The following is a 12,984-nucleotide window of genomic DNA, read 5'->3' as shown; positions in this document are numbered from 1 at the left end:
ACGGCCAATGCCTTGTGGCTTCCGATGGAGCCGGCAGACATCCGGAAAACTGTTTTTCACAGTCTTACTAGCAACGTAAGACGTAGGAATGCAACTGGGGGTGAGAGACGACACATTTGAATGTAGAAAATTAACATTAAACTAAAATCAGATACTTAAAAACGCAGGCAGACATGCTTCAGTAGCTTAAACCGTAGACACTATAAATGCAGGAAGTGGAACAGCTCCTCTAAAGTGAAGCCAAAGCAAGTAGAGCTCCCCCTGGTGTCAAACTGTAGTATATGTCATAAGCTCCACCCCCTCAATGTTATATAATTTTAAGTAGTTAATATATATATATAGTTAGTTATTTTACGAAACAGGATGTGACAATAATGGTGACCACCAGTTGCCATGCCAACTGCTCCTTTCTACTGATATTTCATGTGACTTCCGTTTTTATACCTCAATAAAAAACCTAAATTAGGTGGGCGGGAATCTGAATGAAAGATGTTTAGTTTATGTATCTGATTGATTGGCCACATACAGTCCAGTCTGGTCTCAAATTAGCCAGGACCAGCAACACAACAGAATAATAAAAAGTCCGCAACTCTTACATTTCTACTCTTCCTCCTTTCCCATCCAACTTCCTCCTCGTTCTTTCTCATTTCCATCCATCATCCTCCTCCTCCTTTGCTTTCATCTTCCCTTCCTTCTTCTTCTACTCTTCCCTCTTCTCGTCCTGCCCCTCATCATCTTTCGCCTCCTTCTTCTTTTTCTCCCTTTCTTTCAAAATTCATCCCACGGGCCAGACTGGACCCCCTGGCGAGCTGTTTTTGGCCCACAAACCTCATGTATGACAACCCTGCTTTAAGCCAATCAGCTCAGACTTCTGTTTAGTTTACCAGTGTCTTGTTTCTTTATTAGGGTCACATTAGAAGTTAATTTTGTCATTTTATCATTGGATTTTCAGTTTCTTTCACGTACGTTTATATTTGTTTCTGACTTTTTCAATATTTTCTGACTTTGTATTTCTAATAAAATCTATAACAATACATACAGGACTAACAAGAATTTGCCTCGTGAGGATTAAAAGCCTAAATCACAGGAATAAAACTTTTTCACTTTGAAACCAGGATGCAATTTAAATGGGGGAGGGGGATAAATCACTGTAAGAGGAGAGAAAACTCAGCTATTTTTACCAGTTGATGAATTCCCTAAAATGATTTTAATTCTTGCAGAAAAGCCAAAACATTTTGGCAGAAAGATGAAAAACCTTTCTGGAGGCGCTCTGCCAAGACACAGCATGTCCTCTCCTCCAATAAAATATTTTATTTTTTTGCCCCCCCACCCATCCCAAAAAAAAAAAAAAAAAAACAAAAACAAACACCAGCACTGCTCTCCAGTTTTGTCTATATTTACACCTTATGTCCCATTTTATTTTAACCGACTGTTTCTTGTGATATTTGACACGTGTCTTTATTTCCACATTAATAATCTATATGTCGTCTTCACTCACGTAGATTAGTTCTGCTGTGTTTAAGTATCAGACTAATTATATGCAGATCTACTACAGGAAATTAAACTGGATGGGCATTCATTCATTCATTCATGCATAATAATTAGTGATTTGGCTAATTTCAGATTTAAATATCCTGATCATCCCGTAGCACTTGTGTAGCGTAATAACATCATTATCAAACTCACACACACAAGCATCAAACACAACACTCGTAGCGTACACCTAAAGTGTTGCATGGGTTACACCTACAGGTGAACAGAACCGCAACTAGTCTTTAAGTCTCAAACACTTTAAAAGAGTCGTCTGCATCAAATTCAACGTGTGAAATTAAACTCCAACAATAGTAACTACACGTGAAATACCACAGGGTGACTTATGTGCATTTTTTTCTACATTCAAAAACCTGTGCATGAATGGCTCAATGCAAAGGGGCTGAATAGGCTGGTTGGCCCGTATTGAAACAGGAGGCTGCATGAATAGTGTCGTTCTGTCAGATCACATTAACAGACCCACGGAGGGTGGGGTGGGGGGTGGGGGGGCAGCTCACCCTCTCTCAGTGTCCTAGCGTGCACAAACAGACCAGTGACACCAAACGTGTCGCCGTGCGCCGTGTTGCCATGTAAACTGTCTCTGCATCTGAGCCGGGGGCCGCAAAATGGCTACGTCCACAAAGAAACGTAACACAACGTGTTTCTTTTTTGTTAAAAGGTGTCGGCCCCAAACAAAACAGTTACTCTTCTTACTGCTTTTATATATGTATATATATATATATATATATATATAAACATATTTACTTTGTGAATTGTAACAACAAATCTACATCAATTCGTCACTTCTTCTTCAGACAGTGTTATCAAATGGCTCGCTTTGTACCAAACTCATGTATCAAAAGTCATAGACCAAAAATCTATTTCTAATACCTTATGTCAAACTCATTTTAGTTCAGGGGCCACATACGGCCCAATTTGATCTGAAACAAGCCAGACCAGTGACAAAACCGCACAATACCCTTTAAATAAGGACAACTTCATTTGTTTTAGAGCAAAGAAGAACAGGTAAATTAGGAGAATGTAAGATTGGACCATGTAGCGGGCTGCTTTTGGCTCGCTGGCCATATGTTTGAGGCAATTTCTCACAAGTGAGGAGCTGCAAGCTGGGAAAAAAAAAATCCCATTTTTTTCCTTGAGAAATTACACATTTACTCATTCCATTTGAATAGCTGCTCGGTCAATCCCCCAATCAATACAGCAGCTCTAATGATCACCTCACACAGACCTGATCAAATGGATAGGTCTCCTCTGGGAGGAGGTGATTTCCCATAATGTCTGGCTTCACATACGAAGTCGTTGCATGTGTTCTTACAATGTTTCACAAAACGACCGTCAGAGTCAAAGAGCTTTAAAATTAAAGACGAAACTGCAGGTTTAACAGAAAGTGAAGCTGATTCCGCTTGTCCCATCGTGACTGGACTATATACCGGCAGAGTGTCCAACAGTCTAAGACCCGTGCAGTCTCCACAGGTCTCCGTTAGCTGGGGGCTAATTATTTGACCGATTGCACATTTGTCTCAGACAATTCAATGTAAAAGCACAAAATAAAGATGTGACCTGCCACATTATGTAACTGCAAGGAACTCCTTCATGTTCACAAGCTTCTCATTAGATGAGTTAAATCACGTTACCACAAACTAATAAAGCTCCGCATCAGGTAGTTTCAACCATAGGGCCGCTGGAAATGTTTGGCCCATAACATGTGGTTCTGATGTTCTAATTTGATTTAAGATAATATATTTAAACAGATGTCATGTGTACTAAAGCTGCAACTGTGAGCCGATTAATAAATGTACCCTACAAGCTGCCCATTACCCAAGCTACCCCAAGCCCTCGTATTGAGAAGGAGAATCTGGATGTGCATTTATAAATTTTTCTCTGATCAAAACCTATTGCAGCAGCTCAAAAAAAAAAAAAAAAAGCCTTATCGCAATGTCACAGAGGCTATTGCCAGTAGTTATCTATTTGAATTTATTAAACCGCATCATATGAGGAGCCCTGGAGACAACAGCCAATTAGCTGAAACATCCCCGCTCGAGCCAGGCCTGAAACCTTTGCTGCATGCCTTTCGCTCATTTCCTGTCAGCTCACTCGCTGCTGCTCTGAAGAACAAACAGAAAATCTAACCCCAAAAAACTGTTAAGACACCAAACCGTTTGGTAAAATAAGGTTTTAAAATAGGTTCGACCGTTTCAGTTTTAAGTCTGCCCGGGATAACGGCGCCGCTAACAGCAGCAGACCAACCTGTCCGGACAATTACAGCTTTTTTCCGTTGCTGTCCGTTTGGATGAGCCATAGGCCACCCATATATGGTCAGTAGTAATTAGAGAGAAAGAGAGAGTGGACCAGAGTCATTTCCTCTCCCTTCTGGTTACATGGTGCTTAAGCCTTCATAATGCTGACATCAGCACTCAGCTCTGACTACAACAATCGAGCACACACACACACATAAAAACACACTAAGGTCGTTAACAGGTTTCGGGCAAAATGTTGTGTCCGCGGTGCATCTCAATCAGCAGCGTCAACACGACTGTGACTGCTGGTGTCATGACGACGACCATCATCTTTCATTCCATCACGGGAAGCGTTATCAGATGAGGCAGCAGGGTTCGGACACAGCAGAGAACACACACACAAACACACACACACATATATGTATACAGTATATAGGGGCCTGTCTGTCACATATCAATCAACATCAACATGCTGCAAGACACAAAAACACATCATCGTAACACGTAGGTGCACTTCATACAAGAAAAGACATCATATTAGAAAAACACACAACTACTACCACAACTTTCACCCTCCAGGACGTCGGCTCAGTCAACGCCGGGGCCACACCTTCACAACCGCTCACAGCACAACACACCACAACCTCGGTACCTTGGTAGCTCGGCCCCCACGGCATTTTCTTGTGAAAGGATATGGCCATTCGGTGATCTTTTTGGCATACTTCCTCACCACGTTGTCTTCGCTGAAGAGGAAGAGGGAGCGGTTGACCGTTAGGCAGCTCTGCCGGACGGGTATGGGGTTGTACAGGGCCATGGTCCGGGCTCTCTGGGCCATCGACTGCTTGTACATCCGCTGCGCTCCGGGGGGCCCCCCTTGCCTGCTCCCGCCACGGCCGGGCCCCCCTTGTCCGCCGGCACCCCCGCCACCACCGCCACCACCACCTCCTCCTCCTCCTCCTCCTCCTCCTCCTCCATACCTGTTGGGTAGCTCGTCTCCAAAGCGCGCCATTCTGCAGACACCAAACGCCAGAGGTTAGGAAGCAGCAGGGGGGGAACCTCAGTGTGACACCTCCACATGCCACCACCCCATCAGCCTCGGCTCCAAACACACATGCAGAATGGAGTTGGGTCTGGCTATGTCTCTGGCTGCTCGTCTCTCTCTCTCCTGTCTGTCTCTTTCTCCTTCTATTTATCTCTGCCTCCTTCCCAGATCTTCAGCTCCGAGAAGATACCTCCATTTGTGAGTGTGGAGAGGGAGGGAGGGAGGGAGGGAGGGAGGGAGGGATGGGAAGGAGGAGAGGGGAGGGGAGGGGGAGGGAGAAGAGAGGGAAAGCGCACGGTGTGCCTCAGACGGTGTGTTTGGAATATGAATGGAAAATAAAGCGATGTGTTTATGTAATTTCTGGCTAATCAGTCCTCTGACGGGGGAAAAAAACACGGTTGGTTTTAGTGGCGAGTCAAAAGGAAGGAAAAAAATCAGTATCTTCCCAAACCGCCAGTGTTTTTCTCTCCGTGGAAAAGCAAGGCATCCTCTTTCTATTTTATTTATTTATTTATTTGGCTGGAGGAAGGAAAAAAAAAACTCTCCAAGAGTGAGTCGCTTCTTGCATTTCAGCAGGCAAACAAATCGACCCCTCCTTTAAATAATGCGATAAGGATGCATAGCTGTGCATTTATATAAATATTGCAATCATCTCCACAAAGTAGGCTATGGTAGCTTGAGACTGCGTCTTTTTTTTTTACCCCCTCCTCTCAACAGCCTAGTGCATCTTGACAAGGATCTGCAGTTGTCTTGTTTCCCCCCTTCCCCAAGTCCCCCGTTTCAAGTGGGTTAAAAATAGCAATAGATGAGAGTTAAACCTTTAATAATTCATTTATTCTTGTGCCATATATCCGCAATGTTTGATGTGGCACGGCAGATTACACCTGCTGCCACCCCTCACTGCCACCACACCGCTCGGGTTACACGCAAACGCCAACCGAGGGGGGCTTCCCCAAAATCCGAGCCTGGTGACATTTGTTGATATTTGGTGATGGACGGTGCGGCATCCCCCCTCCTTTTCCTCCTCCTCCTTCTCCTCCTCCTCCTCCTCCTCACCAAGGCGTCGGTCACTGATTTTGGGCGTGATTGCGCGCACTTGGAGACGAAAAAAAAAAATGCACCGGTCCTCAATCTACCAATTTATGTCTTCTCCAGTTTTCCCTCGAAAAAAAAAAACGAAAAACAAAAAAAAAAAAGAGCTGATGAAATGAAAAGAAAAAATAATGTCCACAACAATCATCTATAATCCAGTGTTGGGGGAATGAGAATCCCGGACGAGTATGATCCGGAGGAGCAGAAAAAGACCACTGGGGGAGGCAGCATCATCACCATCATCAATTCTTGGTCGGAAAATACGACGGCGGCGGTGCGGGTGTGTTGTAGCGGCAGCTCGCATCTTCCCCTCCGCCACCGGGCAGAAACCGTGCACCATCCCCGCCCAGCAGCATCGCCCCTGAGGCTCCCCGAACCAGAGAGAGGTGGCAAGCCCCGCAGAGCCAAAGGGAGTCCAGTGTCTCTTCTCGTCTCTCTCTCTCTCTCTCTCTCTCTCTCTCTCTCTCTCTCTCCCTCTCTCTCTCTATAGCGCTCCCTCTACCTATCCCACCCTCTTTCTGTCTTTTTTTTCTCTCCCTTTTCTCCCTCGACCCCCAAGGGGGACGTGTGCCAACGCGCGGTCGGTCCGGCGGCTGTATTCCCGTGGCGATCAGCCTTGGAAACGAAGAAGCCCGACGAGCGGAGCGCTTCCGTGGCTCTCTTGCGTTCAATCAGTCGTCGGGTTCGAGCTAAGCACCGAGCATCTGATCCGTCTGACGGGAACCGAGCGCCGCGCGCACATCCGTGGCCAAGCCTTGCAGCGCACGACGCACGGCCCCTTCCCGGAGCCTCCCCCACTCCAACCCACTCCCCATAGCGCACGACGGCGATGCAGGGACATCACTTGGGTACGGCAAGGTACGGCGTCTTGCCTTACCTTGCCGTCTCAGTGGGATCAAAATCTGTTCTCACAACATACATGAGAATAGCGATTGAATTGTTTATCGAAGATTGATACCTGTAGGATCCTAATCTGGAGACCAATAGGTCATGACTGCTTCACTTCTTAAGAAAATACAGGACACCATTAACAGCAGATGCACTGGACTTTGAGGCCTGCTGAGGTGTAGTCGCTCACGGCTTCCACGCAAGTTTTTAAAGCACCAGCAGGGAAGTCCAATTCGCCGTCACCACTGTTTATAAGCAAAAGGCTTCGCCATGAACAGAGGGGGTGGAGGTGAGAGACAGGCGGGAAACAGACGATGACAGTCAGGTGTCTGTTGAAAAACTGAACTTTAAAATATGGATATGAATATTTTATACACAACTCCATTATCCATCATTCCGTCGTATAGGCAGCAGTTATGTAATAATGTATCAGCCCGATGGGATTCTTTACAGATAAGGCTTCATCTTTAACACGCGACTGAGCTCATTCTGAAAAACCCCTGATAAGGCTTCACCAGCCAGTGTGTTTTTAGTAGAAAAGATGCCGCCAACAAACTAAGTTGGTGCAACTTTTCATGTGCACGGCCAGGACGAGGGAGGGGATGGGAGTTTGGAGATCTGTGTTTGTTCTGCAGAGGACATCCTGTTACTCTGAGGACAATTTGAAAAGAGGGTTTTTATCTCCCTTCATCCCCTCCAAACCACTTCCTCCAAGCAGTCTGTCAGTCTGGCTCCTGCATCTGAGCCGTCTTTGATGCAGTTCAGCAAGCTGTTTGTTTGGGCTAAAACCGAGCGAGTTGTCACCTCTCCAGAACGGGAAGATGAAGTTGGTGTGGGTGGGCGGTGGAACCCATAAAGGCACAGTAAAGAATCTCTCTTAAGGTTTTATTATTTATAGTTACAGAGGAAAAATTCAACCACGTTTGGTGACTTCAGCACTTTGACGCTGTCCGTGGTCCTGAAACAGCTACTGACGCGTTTCCAAGGCCGTTTGGCGCTGTCCAGAGTGCTGAAATACGAGGCGAAGGCACCATACACCACCACCTGCAAGCCTCTTGGAAGAAATCACCTAGATTGTGCATCAGGGTGGGTTAGTGACTGCGCCCCCACCCACCTTCTCCCCACCATCTGTTAAATGCTGAGAACTGTTCGCAAGCTCTGCTTACTGTCTCTGTTTCCTCTACCAGCAGTACGTTGGCAGGTAGCGTTTGGAGGTCTGGTTCCTGTTCTAAAACAGTCACTGGGATGCTCAAAGAGGGCCATATGCTCGGTTTTGTGGACGAATCTGAAGGCAAACCGACAACGACTATAAAAAAAGCCAATAAAGTCTTCACAAACTTCACAAAGGGGAAAACCTGTGTTATGTGACATGCAAAGCAATGGTTCCTTTCTTCTTGTGTATATTTTTTGTTGTTGTTTTTGTTTGTTTGTTTCCAAGAACTTCCTTCTTGACAACTTCCAGTGTCCCCAAGTGCAGTCTATGTTAGTCAAAATGTATTCAAGTAATTTTGTGTAAATAGTCTGAAATAGACATAACATTAATAAAGCCAATATTGAACAAGCTTCTGTTTTGTAGTTTTAGTCAATGACAATCTAAAAATAGACAATAATATATAAAAAAGACAAAGTAGGTTATGGAGACGGAAATAAATGTTGACAATGAATAAAATGGTTTACATAAGTTCCCTCTGCGCCATAAGATTTGTTTCGGGCCTTTTTTAAACAGATGTATTTTGACTCTTGATGTCAGATTAATTTTTGTTTGTAGTCGTTTATTTCACCCTGAGGTCACCCGGTGAGTATAACCAACCCTCTACTATCCCCCCCTGTAGCCTTTGCTCGTATTTACAAGATGCATTTTCAGCGTCATAACATGTGAGCATCGCTGGATTCGTTCGTCATCGGATTCCCGCAGTCTAGTGGCTACTAACAGGCATGATAAAAGCCCGTTCCCGTTGACAGCAAGGGAGTGAGTGAGTGAAAGTGAGTGTCGGGAAGAGGTGGGTGGTGATGGTGGTGGAGAAATGGTGTGGGGTAGAGGGGGTGGGGGTGGTGGGGGGGGGGGGTGATGCCGATGCTGGTGGACAAGCCTGACTGTGATTTGCCTGATCATGGAAACCACGACGTGGTGGGATGACAGATGACAAGCTGCTCTGTCACTGATTGATAATGAGGACAGACGAAGCGGAAGGTGGCGGCTGGAGACGTTTCGCTCTCTCCCTCCTTCCCCTTCTTGAGTTTCTGCACACTGGTATACCCCTGTTATTCCTCCTACTCCTCCTCCTCCTGCTGCTGCTGCTGTTGCTGCTGCATGGCCTTGCAGCTTTCCCAGGCTCTCTCCCTGCGAGTGTGCGTGGGTGGGTGTGTATGTGCTGCTGAGGGAGTCGTGCTGAGGCCCTGATGCGCAGCATTGTCATTCAGGGAGCGTTCACACAGGCAACCCCCGCAGGAAGCCCTGGCACCACCCCCTTGAAATAACGCCACCCCCTTACACCCCCCCCCACCGCTCACCACCGATGCTCTCCTCTCCTCTCCTCCCCACCCCTCCCTCTCTGTTCTCTGATCTCACTCAGCAGGCCAAAGCTACAGAGCTGTCTACAGAGAGGTAGAATGAGATGAGAGAGTAATGGCCACGCAGCAGGATTAGAGCCAACTGTAAAAAAAAAAAAAAAAAAAAAAAAAAAAAATGAAAAAAGACATTGGGATTCACTTGCAATGTCAGCTCTAAAAGTTTCATTCCAAAATTAGATTTACCTTTGCAAAGATACGTTGCAGGCTTTTCTACATCAGGATATAATCGTGCTGTATGAACGACAACAACAAGCGTATTTTACTCAATTTGGATTAATACTGAAGCGTTAAGTTAAATGGAGCCTGAGATTTTTCTTGATGGGGACTCAGATAAAATTAGATCCACAAAAAACAAAAGACGTTCTCCCTCTTTAGCTGGAGTGAAGCTGAGTGCCGGGCCTCAAGTGCCAGCGGCTCATTCTCTTCATTAACTGCTGCAGCTGCAGATGGTTTGAGCGACAGTTTTATGTTTTCTATCAATCGGATGCGACTTGCAATAAGTACTGCGGAAATTCAAAAACTGAAACTGGAACTCCAGAGAGGATTCATGCTACAGTAAGGTATTTCGTTTAACAAGTGCAATGTTATATTGAACTGAGTAATATACGTTTTTACACTTGCTGGCTGAAAAATTGCGTGTTCAGTGGAAAGTCTTTGCAAAAATGACATAAAATACTAATAAACTATAATGCAGTTGCCGGAAATCTGAGATCTGACCTTTTCTGCAAACACACATTCAAATAGGCCTCATGTAGAATAAAAATAATAATAATAACAATAAACAGTGATTGGATAATAGCCAAATAACCTATTATTAATAGATATATATAATTGTGGTACAGATCAGCCTATGATTTTATAATGCCCACAGTTGTCCTGAATAGACATCCCACTCTCTTTAGACCCTCTATTGAGATGTCACTAAATGTACATCTTCATTATTACTCAGCTGGAGTTAATTGACACAATGTGGTAACTAATTGTAGTAGTCAATGGAAATAATGTAGAACAGCAGTCAAAAAATTAAATGGCAGCATTACTGGACACTGGTTTTGGTCTGTGCCTGAACACAAATATTTAAAGAGTTTTAAAAATATGGAAAAACCGGACGAACGCTGGATGGATCTATATGACTTCTGCCATGAAGTGAAGTGTAAGTTTAATTAATTTATCTAGCACTTTATTAGCAAAGACCATTTGCACCAAAGTGCTTCATATTCAACATGTCGTATAAAACATGTAGAATACAGATCAAATGAAAAGCGATTAACACACTGGGTGACCAGAAAAAAAAAAACGATCAAATTCTATTGAAAGCCAGTGAGTAAAGATGGGTCTTGAGGTGCTTCTTAAAACCTCCATCAGAGTCAGAGCTCCTAATAGCTTCTGACAGGATGTTCCAGAGCCGAGGGGCTGCAACAGAAAAGGCCTGGTCCCCCCCCGCCCCCTTTTTTTTTTTCCCCGAACATGGCACAGCCAACATACCACAGTCCAAGCACCTAAAGGCTCTGGTGGTGGTGTAAGGGGAGAGAAGCTCAAAGATATATATGAAGGAGCCCAACCATGGAGGGATTTGTAAACAATCGGAAGGATTTTGAAGTGTATCCTGAAATGAACGGGGAGCCGGTGTAATGATGCAAGAATGCGAGCGATGTTTCTCGCTTCTTTGACCTTTTTGCGTTTCGGACTAGTTGGAGAAGGGAGGTGGTGGTCTGGGTAATACCTGAGTAGAGGGAGTTGTCCAGGCTGGATGATACGAATGTGTGGATAACTGTTTCTAGGTCGGAGGGTGATAGGAAGCGCCTGTTTTTTGAATAGGTTCTGAGCTGAAGGAAACTGGACCTGACAACAGAATTTACATAAAGTCTTAAATTACATCTGGATATTGTTTCAGTCATGTCAGTGTTCTGCTTGGACCAAAAAAAAAGTTTCATCTATCACTGACTTCCGTAAAAAAGAAAAAGAAAAAAAAGGGGAGTTTTCTTCATCATTGTCTTCTTTTTCATGATCATAAACTTCTTGTTTAGTTCCTTATCTGTTCTTTATCGGCTTTTTTGGCTTAAGACTATAGAATAAACAAAAGGTTTCTTTTCTTTTTTCTTCATTTGGGGCTTATGCTAACCTAACACACCCACGCACATTAACAAGGCTTCACTCGAAATGCTGACTAGACGTGTTTTGCTGGATTTAATGTGTCAGAGGAGAACAAACAGCATTTCCGCAAAACTCGGACACACTTTCTTTGAAATAACGCTTCTCGGTGAGGGCGTGTCTGCTCGCAGTGCTTATGATCATTATGTTTAGCGACCGTGTAGAAAGAAAGGATGGTGTGTGTGTGTGTGTGTGTGTGTGTGTGTGTGTGTGTGTGGCGATGATGATGATGATGGTGGTGGTAGAGAGGAGGGGGGTTGCGCAGAAAAGCAGAGAGACGTAGCGAGCTGATGTAGCGTCCAAGCTAATTAAAGGATTGCTCTTTTTTTGGCTCGTTCTCACGCCGACTCAACCTGTATTAATTGATTGGCTGGTTAATGGAAGTGGAGAGGGGGAAGACAAGAGGGAGGAAGAAGAAGAAAAGGACGAGGAGGAAGAGGAGTAGGAGTGTGCTGGTCTCAGCTAATGGGCCCAGCGTTGGCTTGTGGAGTAAGCATTCTAGTCAAAGAATCAGCACTAGAAAGAAATAAAGAGGGGGAGGGAGACGAGGAGAAAGAGACAACAGCAGAAAGAGGAAGACTGAGATCAAACCAACTGAATGTGAGAGGATAAAATATTGTAACTTGACAATAAACTACATTACATTGACAACACATGGGGTGTTAAATGTTAAACATCCCAATGAGAGATTGTCATGATGAAAGTCGACACAGACTAGTCACTGATGACGTCACTAATAAAAACCTAGTAGAAAGCAATGAAACCTATATTCTTAAAAGACAGCTCACGTGCTACACACTGTGAGCTGCAGATATGTATAGCCTGTATAAAAACAGGCTGCAACTCAGCTTCGTAGCATTTTATAGTACTCCGCACCACGTTGGGATAATCTAGCCGAGTATTTCTCTTTTACAAATAGTTGATGTGAAGCGTTTTTCTCTCTGTTACTACAGGGTGTTTGGTAGGGATGGGCAATATGGGCTTTGTGAAGTATTAAATGTTATCAAGATGAAATGAAGAAACGGGATTAACTCTGGTTCATTAGTTTTAACATATTTATTCATATTTAAGCTGCTATGTCTGTAATGTCAACAGCAGCATGACTGGCTGCCGTAATAATTGTAGTTGCAGTCTCTCTCATTCATAAAAAGCTAAAATCAGGGACACTATCGGGACAGCTTTAGCCGTGGAGGACATCCAAAACGGGGATTGTCCCCAGAAATCGGTCATCTTTACCGAAGGATGTGGCTGCTTTCTTTCTCCTGACTCATTTGCCGGCTCTCGTCGTACTCCGCTTGTGGTTGCACTTCAGGTAGTGGAATAAAGTTGTTGTGTTTTTATCCTTAACCATTATCTTTTTTTTCTGCAAACCTTGCATGAGGGCTGTGAGTATGTTGTGTGCGTCATCAACTTGCATTTATCACATTTATCGTAAGATGGCAAAATCATGGGGAT

At 44.5% G+C, this 12,984-nt stretch overlaps 1 protein-coding gene across 15 annotated transcripts in view; it reads right to left on the bottom strand.

The window, feature by feature from the left end:
* Positions 1-7,376, bottom strand: part of cacna1ab (calcium channel, voltage-dependent, P/Q type, alpha 1A subunit, b) — a 135,307-nt gene extending 127,931 nt beyond the window's left edge. For 7 of the 15 annotated variants that reach the window (XM_047577315.1, XM_047577318.1, XM_047577320.1 and 4 more), the window contains exon 1: positions 4,481-7,374. In XM_047577315.1, the coding sequence (XP_047433271.1) occupies positions 4,481-4,794 (314 nt within the window). In that variant the 5' untranslated portion in view covers positions 4,795-7,374. Of the gene's footprint in view, positions 1-4,480 lie in introns of all 15 variants that reach the window. The other 8 variants (XM_047577317.1, XM_047577321.1, XM_047577330.1 and 5 more) reach the window with 4 other exon arrangements.
* Positions 7,377-12,984: the final 5,608 nt, after the last annotated feature.

This window comes from Mugil cephalus, chromosome 2 (assembly GCF_022458985.1).
Source record: "Mugil cephalus isolate CIBA_MC_2020 chromosome 2, CIBA_Mcephalus_1.1, whole genome shotgun sequence".
Classification (NCBI taxonomy): Eukaryota; Metazoa; Chordata; class Actinopteri; order Mugiliformes; family Mugilidae; genus Mugil; species Mugil cephalus.
Note: the sequence above shows the minus strand (reverse complement) of the source record. Positions and strands in the feature narration are given on the sequence as shown.